At 32.5% G+C, this 17,593-nt stretch overlaps 1 protein-coding gene across 2 annotated transcripts in view; it reads left to right on the top strand.

Annotated features, from left to right (window-relative positions):
* The window catches only part of spir (spire type actin nucleation factor), a 220,097-nt gene that overhangs the window by 139,160 nt on the left and 63,344 nt on the right, over positions 1-17,593 (top strand). For both annotated transcript variants that reach the window (XM_068765506.1, XM_068765505.1), the window contains exons 4-5: positions 6,274-6,425; positions 17,007-17,207. In XM_068765506.1, the coding sequence (XP_068621607.1) occupies positions 6,274-6,425; positions 17,007-17,207 (353 nt within the window). The remainder of the gene's footprint in view (positions 1-6,273; positions 6,426-17,006; positions 17,208-17,593) is intronic.

The raw sequence follows: 17,593 nt of genomic DNA, 5'->3' as shown, positions 1-17,593 counted from the left end.
ATCTGCACGTCTTGTTACATCCACCAATTTGAAATGGTATTTGGAACACTAGAAGGCTAGAAATATAAAACTTATGTAAATATCTGCTTTTTGTTCGATCTCGGCTCACTATAATTGGCGAACAGGTGGATAACGTACCGTACCCTCTCTAAGGGTCGTCTGAAGTTCAGTGAAAACATTAAATCACTAATACATTTTTTCATTTGAAAACTATTTTGCAACGATTTGTTCGTTCGTTATTTTTCATCTATATATTAATAAAAAAGAATACACAAATGTGTTACAAATCGATTTAAGAACGAATTGGACCAATTTGGATATTTGCTTTATATTCTCGTTAAGGGACGGTAAATGTTCTGCAAATATAAGTAAGAAAATAGTTGAAAACGATATTTGTCAAATATGTATTAAAATTTATTTATTAACACGTCACTCAGTGTACGAAATGGAAAATCTCATTTTTTGTAAATAATTATTGTTTATTTTAAAACAAGGTGCAATAGAGATATCTCTCTAAAATACATTTTTATTTAAAATTAGTCTTTTTTTAATTGAAACATAAAAAACGTAGAAAGAATGTTCGATAAGATAAATAAGTCGGGTTTAAAGACCACCACTTGATTAAAAAAAATCAATATTTATTTCGTTAACATTTGCGCTGTTTATATACAAAGTACCAGGCTGTCATGAGTGAGTCAGAGCAAACTGTACTAGTTATAACATTACGCAAGACGGCGGCCGGTCGGAAGACACGAGTCAACGCCGGCGCCACTAGTGTCCATTGTTGTGTACGAATACCCGGAGTACTCTTTGTAAGCATTGCTGCAAACTCGCCGTACTGGAGATTTTTGTTTCCACCTCATTGGTTAGCTTTCCTCTTCGTTTTTGCTTTGCTTGTATTAATTCGAATAATCACTGCCAATATGTGCAAATTAAAACCATAAACTTTTAACTTTATGACAGGCTAATCAGTAATCTGATTTTTTTTTCAGATTTCTTCGCTAATTAAATGTAAATTTAACTTTACAGTTGTATCTCTTCATACAAGGTGTATATTAGAATCAAAATTAGGTTTAAAATTTCTTTTTTCTTTATTACTTAGCTTTACCATCAAAAGCAATAATTATCAACGTATTCAGTTTTTAAAATTTTATGTATGTGTTTAAATGAAAAGAGACCATAAAAAAAAATTTCATAACCGAAAATACGGCACAAAACAATGTGTATCTTAAATAAGGAGATATGTCCTGTTTATGTAAAACATCGTTTAAAAAAACAACAAATATAAAACAACACTTAACAAAGATTACTTTGCAACTTTTACACCCCAATGTTAATAAAAAGGAGATGTTTAAATATTAACACTTTAAGTCCTCTGAGACATAGACGCGAATGGTATTGAAAAATCACTTACTGATCTATAAGAATTTTTTTTGCTTTGTAATTGCGTTGTGTTATTATAGTAATATTCTACTTGTTGTAAAGTCTACTATTTATGCTAAAAATGAAATGTGTGATGTACTTGTAAATAAACGGTGTGTGAGTCAGTAAATATTTAATCGCACGACTTCGACAATCTAACGAACTGTCAGTTGCACTTAATGCTAGAAATGTATTGGAATTTCATGACATAAAATCTGTAAAACAAGATCGCCGTGCTTGGGACTCCAACGGTAAATAAAGAATACATTTTTGTTGGGATGCTATTGAAAATCTGGGCCAGCATGAAAAACTTAGGCTTGAACTTGTGTTGCATGTTGGATTATTTATATATTTACGTAATAAATAAATAAATGTAATCTAACTATTGAGGAAGTAAAGTTTTAATTTATTACAACCGTTAAAATTTTCTCGTTAAATACACGCCTTCGTTTACGCTGATAAATGGCTTTCATTAATTAGCATACATTTGTTATTAATACATGTATATATTATAACTATGTAACTAATGACTTTATTTCTTTCGGCTTTATATTGAACGATGTTAATTCACATGTTTGAAGTGATAATTATATGTTAGTATCGAATTCATACGGAGAGAGACACAGTCGACTAATCAAATAAATTTGTAGGAAAATTTGATATTACATAACATTTAATTTTTATACTAGACTTTAATTAATAATGTGAATTATACGTATTACAGATATTCTTGTATATTCTAGAAGTACCCTCTGTAATTCCAAGCTAACTTTAAAAGTCAATAGTGATGATTTTTCATCAGAACCACATCTAAGACTTACCAAGTACCAAATACCTTCATTATGCGGGTAAAAAGGCTTAGCTTTCGCCTAAACGGCCTTGCCTCTCAATCTGATGAAGTAAATAATGTAATACCTCGAGCTGATGCTGTCGAGGAAGCCCCTAGTTTTCTTTTATTATTCGGTCATCAGCATCATTTCAGCCAAAGGATGTCCACTGCTAGGACAAAGGTCTTATCAAAAATTTTCCAATAGGACCTTTTGGAAGCGGCTTGCATAGATTGTCTACCGACATTCATAACCAGGTTGATCTTCTACTATTTGGATGAACGTCTTACAACGACTACACTTGACGGACCGCGTTCTACTCGAAGACCTTAAGGCTCTAGCAGCCAACTGTTCTGCACTATGCGCCATATGCCAAAATAAAGTAAAAAAATTAATTGGCATAGAATATTTGCCTAAACCTCTAATAAAGTAGTATTCAGTGGTCTCAGCTGAAATTCCCGCGAGAGCCTTCAAACTTTGTTTAGAAAACAAAATTTAGGATAAACACCATATGTGTCCTACTTTCACAAATCCAAAGTATATGTAAATTCCATTAACAATATGGTTATATGTAGCATAAGGCAGTTATTTGTGTCTACAGATATTGTCTGAGCTATAAATCAAAATCAGAGTCACGTTATGTATCGAATTCTTTGGCAACGTTATGAATTTATTGTGCTCTCACACGCTATATGCGTTTCGAGTCTGCGGACGAAATAAACACAATTAATATGAGTCAAAATAACATAAATTATCCTTAATATTGTCTGCAATTCGTGTGCAAATATTTCAACGATAGGACGTCCAGTGTTGAAAATAAGTCTTCCTTTATAAAATTATTTATTATGATTTTAATTTTAAAAAATTTCACATATCTTACCGTAAATACCTTCGTACAGATATCAGGGAGTTAATTAATTTTCTTTATTTATCATTATAAGAACACGTCATTTGACATGGATAATGCGATGAGATTAATATGTTTCATTCTATAATTTTGTAGACAGATAAAATATTTACAATTATTTTATATAACGGCGCAATTAAGTTGTAAAATAGCTTAATTGTTAAAAGCTAAAAATATGTGTTTACCCCACAACGATTTATAGGGTAAACACATTTTTTGTAACAACCTTATTTTTAAAAATTAATTGATAACGGTAGACTAATGTTTGTAAGGGTTATTGGTAGGCTTATACAAAGAGAAGATTTACCGTAACTATAATTTATAGGAAGTTTTTTTTTGTGATATTTAAAATATTTTAAGTGATACCGACAAAGCTTACTTCATTCTGTTTAAAACACTATAAAGGCTTTAGCTCGCACATGTATTATAGTTTATGTAAATCTAAACAATAATTAGTAACATCATTTCTATTGATACTGTAACACAAGTAAATTAATTAAAAATAAAGTTTATGATTTCAGTATTAAATCATACGTCATACTATTACTATTCACAAAAATTAATAAGGATGTATTGATTTGAAAATTCATGATGTTAAAAGATTGTCACTACTGCATAAATAGCATTTGCAGGTTCCTATGGTTTGCGATGGCAGGGCCCAGAGGGCGCCTAACCCACGACCTCTTTTAAAGCAGCTTAACTCCGAGGGCTTGCGAGGTAGCAGCGCTATTTTACCGGATTATGTGCAGAACACTGTTATGGGAAGACTCTATCATTATTAGGGGAATGCTCTAGTCATATCTGTGTGTGTCTCGTCATGACCATCGTCATTCCAACTGCCACTGCTGGATATAGACCACACATTTCCAATAAGATCGGTTGGAAATGTCCAAAGTTCCGGCGACGTTAACAAGGTTCACCTTGTCTGTGGCTAAATCAAAATAACTAATAGACATGTTTTTGTGTAACATTTCTATAAGCTTTTTTTTTTAATTTTTGGAGCAGTCTTCGTAATAAGAGCATAGATTGAATATACGATACGGCAATCGAGGTGGCAATCCGTGACCAATGTCAAGTATGAAGCTAACGCCCCCGATTGATAAATCGTGTACATGTGCGCTTGCGCAACCGATATCTTGTCAATATTCTATACGCAGTAATAGGGTGGCCATACGTTTGATTTTGTAATTTAGATTAATTCAAAATGTAAAGAACGTACTATACTGGTTGATTTGTTAACGCTATAAAATATTTATATGGGAATGTAAAACTCATTTTCTGTCAATTAATATATGGGTGTTTACATATGTTAATTGACAGAGAATTTTCCAAAAATCAATGGTTTCAAAAATAATAAATAATGGAGAGATAGTTGTAAGAAAAAGCGAGAGATGTCTTTGGGGGAGCCTGAAAGGCAAGTGGGCGTCTTTGGGCTGAAACTACGAAAATTATTTATTGTTTACTATCTGCCGCCGTAGAATTTTTACTGCGAGAAGTTATTGACCTGTGATAATACAATAGAAAAAATATATTTATGTAACATAATTCCGAATGATAACTTCGTACAGGTTGGAAATAGGTGTATATAGGATAGCAACTTTCAGAGCTTTTCCTGACCAATGATATATACATTTACCCACTTAAAGCTTTTACAACTGTAAGGAATAAACTTGTATATCTATAATGGTGTAAAAGGACTTATTGGTTTTTGTTAGTTAAATTGGTAACACGATAATTTAAATGTATTACCCGGGAATTCGTCGGTAATGCATATATCTACAAAGCATTTTTAATTTTACAGAACCCAGAGAATGGTTAACAACGAAAAAAAGTTTGTCATTATTTCTAGTGTTCATATTATGTACATCGCTATTTTTATACCACAATTATTATAGTTTTATCTATGTATTGTCATAGCTTTTGCTTCACTTTTCTTTACGAGAAGACATATCTTTAGATCTCATATTAAGGATTGCACAACAATGGCTGTCTTACATTTTTTTTTATTTTGTCCTTGATGTTTTTTTTATCATGGTTACCATATTAAAGCAGTGTCAATAAGTGTGACGGATCGTGATCGAAGCGCTTTGCAATATGAATTGGTCCATATATGGCCTTCAAGGTCAACGGTTGATCTGTAGCTGTGTTGCGATATGGTGCGTTGCAATTTCACCAGATTTCTTTTCACCAATTCTCTAGCGGACTGTGTGATGAAATGAAACTATGTACATTGGCATACATAGGGTTGTAAGACTTTGTAGGTTACCTTCATATAAATTAGTAGATTTCTCTTACAAGAAGTTGTCTAAATACATGTTACCGAAATATTCGTGTCTGATGTGAAACAATAATATATAATCCCAACTATTTTCGAATTTTATGGCTTAGCATACATAAAATGATTAAACGAAATTTAGTAAAAATCTAGTACAGTGTAAAACGATTTAAAGTCATTATATAACTAGGAAACGAATTGTTCTAACTGTTAAATTTAATGTTCAGTGAAGGCAACATAAAAAATAAATAAGTAAGTTGTGGGATAATCGTAGACCAGGAATTGTTCGGATCCCTCCTTTAAAGTTGAAAGAAGTAAGTTGCAATTGTAGGGCGTGGGTTGGATTCACGGAATACAAACTTATATAATTCACACTTTGTGCATTAATTATACAGGTTTGCCAATGCTCACAGACAAGTTTCTAGAAGATCGGCAGCAGTGTCCACTGCGTGTCATAATATCAAATTGCGATCGATTAGAAATTGGGTTCTTCTGCCAATCTTCGCAAGATGTACACAAGTGATAATCATAAATGATCTAAAGTAAAATGTAACATAAATAAATGAATTAGTAAATGAAGGGAATTTTAGAATTTAAACTTTTATTTAGGAATTATTATGGGCGGGCACAATATACCACCAGTTGAAAATTCAGCCCCGATTTTCCCCGCCATGAGCGCCACCTAGTATTAAGTAGTAGTAATAGATTATAAGAAAGATGCAAGCCGCTACTAAACTAGTCTTTTTTTTAAATCTATGAGTGAGATTATGTCCAGCAGATGTTATGGACATCAGAGCTGATCAATCATGCATGTCGATTGAATCGAAGGTCAATTGTTTCAGATGAGGAGGAGGAGTGCGGTTTGTCGGAGGGCTCGGAGACGTCGGAGTGCGGGCGCGCCGACACCGACGACGAGGGCATCGAGAGGGATGCCGAGCCGGCGCCGAGGCGGCGGCGTCACTGTACCCGCTTTATGCTCAAGGATGTCATAGAGGTAAAACATCGTAGCAGGTCAACAAATACCACTACAAAGACTATCAAATATACCACCATAGTAAACATCCCTAATAATCACGGTGGCCTCCGATTGGTGGGATCTTTGACTTACTTCCTCTATCCAAGATTATCTTCCCTCTCTCTCTATCCTTTGCCGTTCTTCGTCAAGATGTCTTCCTCCCGATACTCCTATACACCTTCCAACTACTTCTTTCTGGGTCTTAAACAGGTTATCAATGTTCTGAAGGTTTGTTTTAGAGTTATAAACTTAACCAACTTTAGTGTAGATTGTTGAATAGGGCTTATAATCGTAAAACTCCTTATAGATCGCCATACGATAAGTAGTCAGTGTGAATTAAGTGAAAAACTTTTTTTAGTTGACTGTTAATGTGAGAAAACGTCGGACACTTTACCAAAGGAATATTAGTTCTTCAATTGTTTTGTATGTAATGGAAATACGACCTCTTTATTCAGGCTACGGTTACTGTCTTTAAGAAAAGAGTTTTGTTTTACCAATATAATAATTTAGAAAAATATTATGTATTTACTTATGTCGTTGCATTGTCGTGTTATAATGCCACTGATGACTTTTTTATTGTAATTTGAATTATATTTTACAATCACGGTTTTTCCAACCGTATTGATCCAAGATAAGTTATCTTTACACATTCCACTGATTTATATTCATCCAACGACTCCACTATTACGTTGTGTGTAGGATAAAAAATTTTAATCTAATTAAAAAACATGTGTGACTTTATTTCATTAACGACAAAGACTTTGAAGTAATTATGACATGCATGCTTATATCTTTACATCTGTTTAATATTTTGAGCATTGCGATGCTATTTACACTGACTTTTGGTGGACTAATGCGCTAATATTTAATTATTATTAATGTTGCTATAACGAAAATACTGTAGTAAAATAAATCTGTGACATATAAGATAATAAAAATTTCAACTGTCTCCAATAAGGTTACACGTTTTTTTTAATGAAAAGTAACGTAGTTTAAAGGGCGCCTCATGTAGTTTTATGACAAGATAAATCACCTTCTAAAAATGTTAAACAGTCAACACTTATGTAAACCCGCCCTAAATGAATTCAGTATGACGTCGTATTGCGTCACATTGCCGGGGCACGGTGACGCGTACTTTCACTCGCATCAGCGATTAGGCTCCGTCGACCGCTCCGGGCTTTATGGACCCCTTATGGACTCGTTAAGTGAATCTATATTATTACGTGTATTATAATTTTACGATAGTAGATCAGTGGTGTGCGTTTCCATGCATTTCATTCATAGCTTAATGCAGTGTAATTTATTCTTAGCGGCCGGTAACTTGCGCAATAGGACACTTTTAAATGGCTCCCTAATTGTGGGTGTCGTGTTTGTTTTTAAATGTTGCATTTATCTCGTTATAATAGATGTAAGAGAATTATCTACATTTATATTTTTTTTATTAGTCATTCTTTATTCAAATGTTGGTGTTGAGGAAAAATAAGCGTTATTGACACTAGTGAAAGAATATTATTTGTAAATATATTTGAATACGTATGATTAAAATGTGGTTTATTCATTATTACCTTTTATTAAAAAGTTCAGTTTTAAATTTGTATTTTTTTTTAATTTTTTATAATGTTGAAACTCAACATTTGTAACAACAAGAAGGTAATATAAACGTTTTTATTAATGTTTATTATCATTTCGGATATTAATAACACAATAGTTTTAATTAATTTATTTCATACCGCTACAATCTTTAGTTACCTTCCAAAAATTTTTACTCTGTTATTAAAGTACTTGCTTAGTCGGTAGCTTAATACAATATTTTAAAAAGTTTTGTGTTTAAAAATCCTAGGTGGCCGTCTTTGTATAAGTGTAAAGCGTATCATTAATGTTACTTGTGCATGTATTATTTATTTATTCCAATTTCCTTCACTGACAAGTTCGTACATAACAAAATATAAACATTAATAAACTGAGCTAATAACGAAGTTAAGGTCATTATCAATTCAAAAACTTATGAGAGTAAACATAAAAGAAGTAAAAAAAACTTAACAGAGGATAGTGTACTATATTAACGTTGTGCACAGAGTATGTATGGTTTAGTGTGTTTGGAGTGTGTTAGTGGTGTGCGTTTGATTAAGGATTCTTGGTATGTATAGTATAAAGTATGATTGCACAGACTTATTAAGACTAGGGGCCACTCGGGTAAATCATGAACTGATGGCAGGCCGGCCGCCAGAAGTATAGGTAATTATTTTATTTGGTTTTATTCTGGAATAGAATTCAATATTTTTCAAATGTACGAGAGTATTATTTTTCTTGTCGGCGGGCCACCAGTATTCGACCGGCGGGCCACGGTCTGTGCATCCATGGTAAAGTATACAATACATATGCAATGTATATTGTATATAACTTAAGGGTGGTATATAAAAAAAATAATTACCTTTTTATTTTGTTTTTATTTTATTTTACCTGAAAGACATTTCTATATTTGGTTGTTGTAGATAGTGGTACCGAAAGGATCTAGTTCTAGTAGGTAATAATAAATGTTTTATAAACTTACTTCCGACTATTAAACTAAACTGCTCGTCAACTTTTTATTTTCTGCAGATAGAAGCTCAATAGGGCATTGGTCTCCCCCATAGATCCTCACGTTACCGGTCTCGCGGTGTCCGCATAGAACGAATTCCCATTACCTAGACAATGTCGAAATGCCGATTAATCTGAAATTAAAATAATCTTAAAAATTAAAGTGGAGAACATTACCTTATCCGAACAATTTCAAAGTGTGTAAGTGAAAGTTGGTAACTTTAAATCTATTTCGTAAGTTATTTTAGGCAATTCTGGGATACCATAAAAATAAAAAACTAGTTTGTTAGACCTTATGATAGTGAAAATCATGCTTTTTAAACGAAATTCAATGCAATATTTTTATAGTTAAAAGACGAAGAAAAATATGTGGCTGAATTATTTATTTTTACACCCAATGCAAGAATATTAACAGTGGACTGTGAAAAGGCTTCAACAGTAATTACATTCTATGAAATTTTTCAAACTTTTTCGCGATTTTCCATTTTTTTCATACAAGAACCTTCTAGTAATGTTATGGTCAATTATAAAAAAGTTCAAGGAAATTTAAACAGTCGTTCTTTAGTTTCATGTCTTTAAACCTAGGCAAATGTGATTAATTTTTATATGTATAAATTGTTTTGAAACATTAAAATAACACAACTGTATTCTTCCCTTATACTGCATTTTTTAAACATCTTTCATTGTTTTAGATTTGTTTACCATTTATTTTTAAACAATTTCTTTTGTTAAATAAGGAATTAGTCACAAAGTAACCACGTTACCTCTGTTCGTTGACAAGAATTATTATAATTAATTAACAAATGAATCGCAGTTTTGTGTCCGTTTTATATCTTCAGTTCTTCATAAAATAAATTCAACTAAATCTAGTTTTAATGAAAATTTAATTTTAGATATTTGCTTCTTGGGTAGTCACTTTGAGTATTGATATATCATCTTACATACCTTTTTAAGTAGATCCTACTCTGGACATACTCCATCAGCACGTATAGCAAACCTGAACTGTTTGGGTAATCTTAGAGAATTTAGTACAAGATGACGTTGTTTATACACTACATAAACAATGTTGTATTTGAAATTGAGATAGAAGCTAAAGTTTATAGGGTTGATAAGATACCTTGTCTCGTGTTGAAGACGAAGAAGTGGCGTTTCGTACTCCCTGTAATACTCCGTTTTAAGTGGATTCTACAAGTATTGCTCATTAGGTGGCCGATCTGCATGTTTTTTTTTTAATTTGTAACATTAGAATCAGTAAAGAATGACACTTATGTCAGTCTATGTCTTAATTATATAAATTGCCGTGAAAATTTAATAGCCGATTTATTACATTTCAATGTAATGTCCGGCGGATACATATAAGGAGATGAAAGTGAATCGCGTTTATGCTAATTGGTGATAAATGAGTGACTTTTTAAATTATCTAATGGCCATGTCATTTGTCAGAGGCGCCAAATCTGCTTATCGTCGGCGAATTTCAAAGAAAAGTTAATTTATTTACTGCCTTTCACTTGATGTTTACTGTTACTGTTAAAATTTTACGATTCTTATTACGTAGATGGGTTTGTATTTTGTATTTAATTATTCGAAAATACTCGTTTGTGGTCAAATTAGTTTATGTTAAAAATAAGTTGTATATTCTTGTTCAATATACTAAGTTATTATTTGAATTCCGGTCCGGTCAAATGTTTGATATCAATGTTGTACGGCCTTTTAATTATATCCGAGAGTCACGTTTACTGCTACGCCGAAACAATAACTGATATCAAATGAAAATTTTGCAATTAATGAAACTCACGCGAATTTAATCTCTGTTTTCGTAGATATAGGATAATTATTTAATCTTCGTATGAAAGGCGGGGATATTAGTTACGTAGTTACGTTTAAATATGCGTATCCTTTTTTAAAATTATTTTTACCATAAACACCGAAAACATTATTTCTACAGATAACGTATTAACATTAAAAATTTAATATAGAAGAAATAATTAATAGTAAAAAACATAATTTATTTTTAGGAATCTTAACGATTGTTATGATATATAAAATAAATTGTATGTCTTTTATATTAAGGTATATGAATAGTATAATACCCTTTTACAACAATTAAAGTCATGTTACGTATTTAAATGAAATAACAACTGTCCACATTTCGAGCCTCTTTGACAAACTCACAGTCGCTTAACCAGCCATGAAGAGGACCGTGTCCGGGTTTTTTAAAAGTTGCAAACAGGATTGGGAAGATCCACAGATGAACGAAAGTATCTGATATAGCCTGGGTAATTAAAATGGAGGCTTCAGCCTAAAGGTGTTTTAAAGTAGAGGTTGTCCGCTACTCTTGCGCTAGCACAAGGTGTCCAAACGACCTCTTTCAGGTTATCGGAAAGCACTAGACAACAGGTCTTATTTGTAAATTATGGGGAAGGCAGATTACCAATTTTGGTGACTAACCTTACTGAAATGTTAATGATAATTTAAAACTGACTATTTCTTACTTTTGTTTTTATTATGATATATTCGTTTTGTACCACAGAAAATTTTCTTTCTAATAAAACAGCTTTGCAATGAGAACATTCGATTTCCTGAAGCATTGTGAAACATCCGGTTCCGGTGGAATTGACCCACGGGATCAAATTGAAAATGAAGAACTACAGTTGTTGATATTCTTATAGAGTTGATCATATCTGTCGAGAGGGCAACATCAGATGGGGAACTTAAAATTTTGGAGCGGACTATAGCGTATACGGGAACAAGAAGGGTGCGTACGCTTCTTAGTCCCGTATTCGCTTTCCAGCTTCCAGGTGGACTGACGACTTGCAAATAGCGGCCGGTAGTTAGTTGATGAGAAAACGGAAATTTTTTTTTACGTTTTTACTTATTCATTCTCAAGCATAATATAATAAAAATTGTAAAAAAAACACCGAAATTCTTCTATTCTTATTTAGTCCAACAGTTAGTAATTTAGACATCATATTGAAATCATTAATTCACGGCGTCATTTATCAGCTAAAACAAATAAAAATTTATAATATATATTAATAATTTTTTTATGTTTTGGTCTTAAAATAAATCGATCATTATAGAATTTTTCAAAATTCGTTGTAAATATTAGTTTGTTATTATATATTATTATATTAACAGCAATTTTACTAATTTTATTTTCTACTTTGTATGATATATAAAGATCACTTGTGATCATGAAAAGCAGACAAAAGAGCACAATTTTATAGAATTTAGATTAAAATTTAACTCTCCTATTTGACATTCCTTATAAAAGGATAAACTTTAAAAACTACTATAATATACTTTTCAATGACAGAAAGTAATTTTCATTTATATATATTTAACCGATATTTTAAAATGACTCATGCGAAGTTATTACTTAGTAAAAATTTCTTTATTTACCCACTGTCTTATTCATTATGAGTGTGAAATGAACGAAGCAGAAACAGTCTATACCCACGTATTTAATCGAAGTGAGTGAAGATCGATACTGTAATGTTTTATGTATATTTTCTAACAATTACGTATATGTATATATTTTCATGTGTTGTAATCAAATTCAAGTTGTTTAAAGTTTTAAATAAATATGAATTGTTCGGATTGTGGTCGATATCGTGCTGTGGATTCGTTTAATAAATTTTTATCCAATAAATCATCGAAAGACGTAGGTATATTTTTTGATTCTATATAATATTAAGGGAAGAATTGTTATTTGTTATTTCATTTACTATTGTATATTATTATTGAATTGATTATGGATTTTGTTAATTAAAGACCAAGGTTACATGAATATCTGACGTTAAGAAATAATTACTACATATTTTGAATAATTAGTTATTGTAATTTAACGAACGTGGGTTTAGGTGAGTCATGCGACAAATTTAGACTTCCTATTATTCTGACAATCACTATAATGAATTTGTTGTGTTGTTAATTTTATATCACTAGATAACTACATGCCTTTGTTATTTATTGATTAATAGTAAATAGTAATTCAAGTTGATCTGAATTGTTTTAACAGGATTGGGATAATCTTTCTCTATTTACATTTTCTAATGTGTAATTCAAATATTTGTTATTAAGGTTTGAAATCCTAAATTTGTTTGATATCCAATTGATATATTTATTAAGTTTGTTTAAGCACCAATTTATTTTTGTTCTAACAGCTTTCTGTTTACTTCATCACTTACCATACTTTTCAGATCTTGCTTTATCTTATACATTATAAGCTCTTTTATTTATTATATCAATTTATGTTAATTATTTTTTATTGGAGGCCTGAGTAAATTATGAAAAATGTCGAGACTACTTCTAATTAAGTTTGCTATGCTTATTAATGCTGCGGCAGCCAGATTATTAAACCGTGTTTCTTTGTTTATTTTGAAAGGCAATGTCATCCTTCCGAATCTATATACAGGGACCAAATGTCTACATCGTAAGAAGAATGTCAATAGAGTCTAATTTGATAGAAACAAGAATCTGATTGAATTCCCCTATAATGGCATCCTTTAAATTAAAATGTACGAGGATTCCAAACGAGTTAAGATCTCAGAAGTACCTACAAAAACTCAGACGGGGTTTTCTTTGTGGTCTTCTGCTTTTCAGCATATAGACGCCCACTACAAGGCATACCTTACCTAAAGGTCGCCACGATGACCGGTTTAGAGTTGCCCGCATTCAAAGACTTCCCGCGGTTTTATATATGTCGACGGTCTACCTACTGGGGTGCCTAACCAAGCCGCATCTGTCAGCTTTTAGTGGTCACCCTAACAATTTCCTTAATACTGAAGTAGAGCGATTAATTCTCATCGTATTTCTGATCTGGTATTTCCAGTAATTAGAGCAACGGCTCATTTTTCCTAAATTATCTAACATCAACTAAACTATATTGGTGCTTGAACTAATTGTGCGTCTACTAATAGTGGTTTTACTACAGATGTTTAACTAGATATTAGATTCTCTTATTGTATTATCACCGGTTGCGAATATAGATCAACTTCGCTGAACTAAGTTAAAGTCTAGGACCTCTACAATCGCTTATAAATCCTTCGCAGTATAGTAGTATCTTATCATAAGTTTTGTTTTAATGAATTTATTACAAGATAATTACAAGTACCCAGAAATAAGTTAGGTTTTATTTAGCGGTCGTAGAATGAGAACTGCTGGACAAAAACTGCCTTAAGCCTCCCAGAAGTCCCAAGAGGGAGAGGGCATCCAAAAGCTACGTGGTGGTCTAATATCAGAAAGTAACTGGAAACCCTTCAACTTGATGCAGGGACAACCCAGGATAGAGTGGCCTGGCGCAAATTGATGAGGAGACCCGACCCTAAATAAAGGGAAAAGGGAAGGAAGAAGAAGAAGAGAATGATAACTGCTGGACATAGACGTCCTCTATACATAAAAACCTAAAATTATTATAGTTTTTAGATGTAGAAATATCAAACATAAATTTAAGAGTCAGATGTACCGAGATATTTTAACGGTAATGACCTCCTGACCGGTGTAATGGGGTCAGGTGAAACTATAAAATATTGACGAGGTAGTTCCAGTGCAATTTCCTTCGCTTTTCTTTGGGCCTTCGAGACGGGTCGTTGAAGTGGGTCAACGACGTTCACTTATACGTCGAAGATGTTCTAACAAATTGCGATTTTATGGCTGATTTCGTTGGTGTCTAATGTACGTGAGATTAATCGTAGACCCTACTACCGTTTCGTAGCAGCTACTGTTAAATGTAGATTGTTGATGCGAGATGTAGATTAAAACACTTTTATAAGATTTAACTTAAAAAAATCGTATGTTACAATTTGTCATACGTTATAACATGTTAAGTTACCCGGCAGTAAAACATACCACATCATGTTCCATAATGAATTTAAACACGCTTCTACGCCGGTTTAGATTTTATTATTACTATGTACGACAGTGTTCTAAATTTATATTATCAAACTGCTTATATTTATTTTGAAGGTTTTCAAAAATTTTATGATATAACCGATAGATTTACAATCCTCATTTATTAAAAGAGGTTGCATTAGGGATACTGCTCTTAACTTTTAGCTTTATATTACATTTTATTAATTCTTCTACGATACCTTTCATGGTGAAACTTTAGTAATAAATGTTCATTATTATTAACATTAAACCTTTAGTTAGTAATTATGTTCATATTAAAAATGTACAAGGATGAATGGTTTTAAACGTAAGAGCTATAAACAAGTGAATGTATAGCTTATTTGTCAGCAAAAAGCTTTGAAGATTTTACACATATTTTCAATCACTCTGTATATGGTGCTTTCTCTGAAATTTGTATATTTCTATTGGAATGCTAATGTCCAATAAATTCTGGCAGTACAGTCTGTAGTGACAGACATTTAATAAGTATTTTTAAAATTTAGTAACCTGAAATTTGTAAACACTTTCGTACTGTATTATCATAACATTATTGCATATTTCTGAAACTATAGATGTTTTTGATAGCTATACATATATTCATACTTTTAAAGCTTTTACGTCTATTACTATTGACCCTATATACTATATACAGTAATCTTCAATTGAAATGTTATTTATATAAGCGAAAATGAATACGAAACATTTAAAAATAAAAAAAACTCTCTTGGCTTTCTATATTTAAACGGTATATAATGAGTTTTCTTAAACTTTAAGGTAACTCAAATCCAGGTCACCTTTTTGTGTTAAGCTGGAATCGTTCCACATCCAAGGAGGGCACATAGAAAAGGTCAAGTTTTATTTTATAAGTATAAACTTAATTACATTACAAACTTTTAATACAAAGTTATTAGTGAGTCGAATCGGTAAAGTATTAATTGGTTATCCATTGATATTAATAATTGGTTTTCCTAACGCTTATGGCTACGGTGGTCGGAAGCTGTAAAAATACCTTGCTTCGGAAGGCCTAGTATATGATAAAACGAGGTTTATGGCCTGCGCTTTTTCGCAGTAAATTACTTTCGATCAAGTAGGAAGTTAAGAAGACAGGAAAGAACCATAATTTTAGTAGTCTCTTTCTATTCATGTATTACAAAACATTACGACTGCTCAGCGGAACAGGTAAACATTGACTGGAAATTCATTGGTGACATTGGTGTTATGTGTTAAAAATCCAAAAGATGTATTGCATCTATTTATCTGTACTAGGCATACGTGATTTATGGCGTGATTTACTTGTATGTGATAGTAGAGTTTTGGCATGCATCGTCACGTTGAATTATTTAGAAACGCCTTGCCCAACGATTTATCGCGGAGTGCTGGAGCGAGTTGTTAGATATTACAATGAACACCCTTACACCCTTCAATGATAAAAAACATAATAATCAAGAAATTCTCGTAGTAAATTGGGTTAATTTAAAGCAGGGGATTTATGTCCTATATCTACAATACTGGGTGATTGATTATAAATGTACAAGCTTTAAAGGCGTGAATCTATAGCACATTTGTCAGTTAATGGTTTTAAAACTTTAACATCTTTTTCCAATCAACCTGTATAAAGTGATCACTGTGAATTTGTTACAATATTTTATTTTTGCCATTGGAAGATAGGCCAATAAATTATGGTACGAAGTCTACAGGAGAAGATAGTGAACAATAATTCATTTTAATATGTGGTAATCAGAATTTTAAAAACTATTTTTTTACGTTACGTTATTTGTCAAAACTATATTTGTCGGATAGGAAGTGTCATACATTAATCGACAGGAAATGAGCTTTACGTTCACTAAAACTGTAATACGCATAAGTAATCATTTTAAATATGTTAAAAATTAAATTCTTTTGCTATTTCGCTTTTGCATGTGTGGATATTTAAGTAAAACATCATAGTGTCTCAGTATTAGAAATCGAAAGATTAACGAGATTAAAGGACATTTACTTTTGGGCTCTCGTGATGGATGACAGCCCGGAAACTCTGTGAGTGGAGGCTTTTATTGTAACCGTATATACATTGCGCCGTGGCGGGTGTTGCAGCGCTGCGTGTGGCACTGCGGCGGCGGGCGTGGCGCGCGCGAAGCGGCGGCGGCGCACTACCGCGCCGTGTGCCGCGCGCTGGTGGCGGAGGCGCTGGAGCTGGCCTCGTTCCTGGCGCGTGTGCGCGTGGGCGGCGCGCGGGACATGGGCGCCGCCGAAGACTCCGCCACGCACCTCGACACGCTCCACTTCTCCGACTGGGTACGTATTGTCCAAATTTACTACACGATAAAAAAATTACAAAAAAATATTTACATGTTTTACACGCAACGGCGTACTCAATGCTTTAAAAGTTTTCTATACCAATCGAAAACACGACCGAACAAAAGCAAACTAAAACTATTTACATGTTGAAATAAATAAAAAGGCACAGTTAATGTCATTGAGATGAAGGCTCAAAGAGTAATTTTCAGTCAGTCAACATAGAGTGATTCAGAGATAATCTGAGACAAGAGTATATTTATATATAGGAGTAGCCAGGAGTAGCAGGTAATTTTAAAAACTGAATATTGTTAGAGCGTCGTTAAGATAGATAAAAAAAAACCGTGAGCAAAAAAAAATCGGAAATATTAAACGTAATTGTTAAA

Source organism: Battus philenor, unplaced genomic scaffold (genome assembly GCF_028537555.1).
Source record: "Battus philenor isolate CCGP_79_NKW_IND1 unplaced genomic scaffold, ilBatPhil1.0.hap1 SCAF_2, whole genome shotgun sequence".
In the NCBI taxonomy this organism is placed as follows: Eukaryota; Metazoa; Arthropoda; class Insecta; order Lepidoptera; family Papilionidae; genus Battus; species Battus philenor.
The sequence above is the reverse complement of the archived record's forward strand: the minus strand, read 5'-3'. Positions and strand labels throughout refer to the sequence as shown.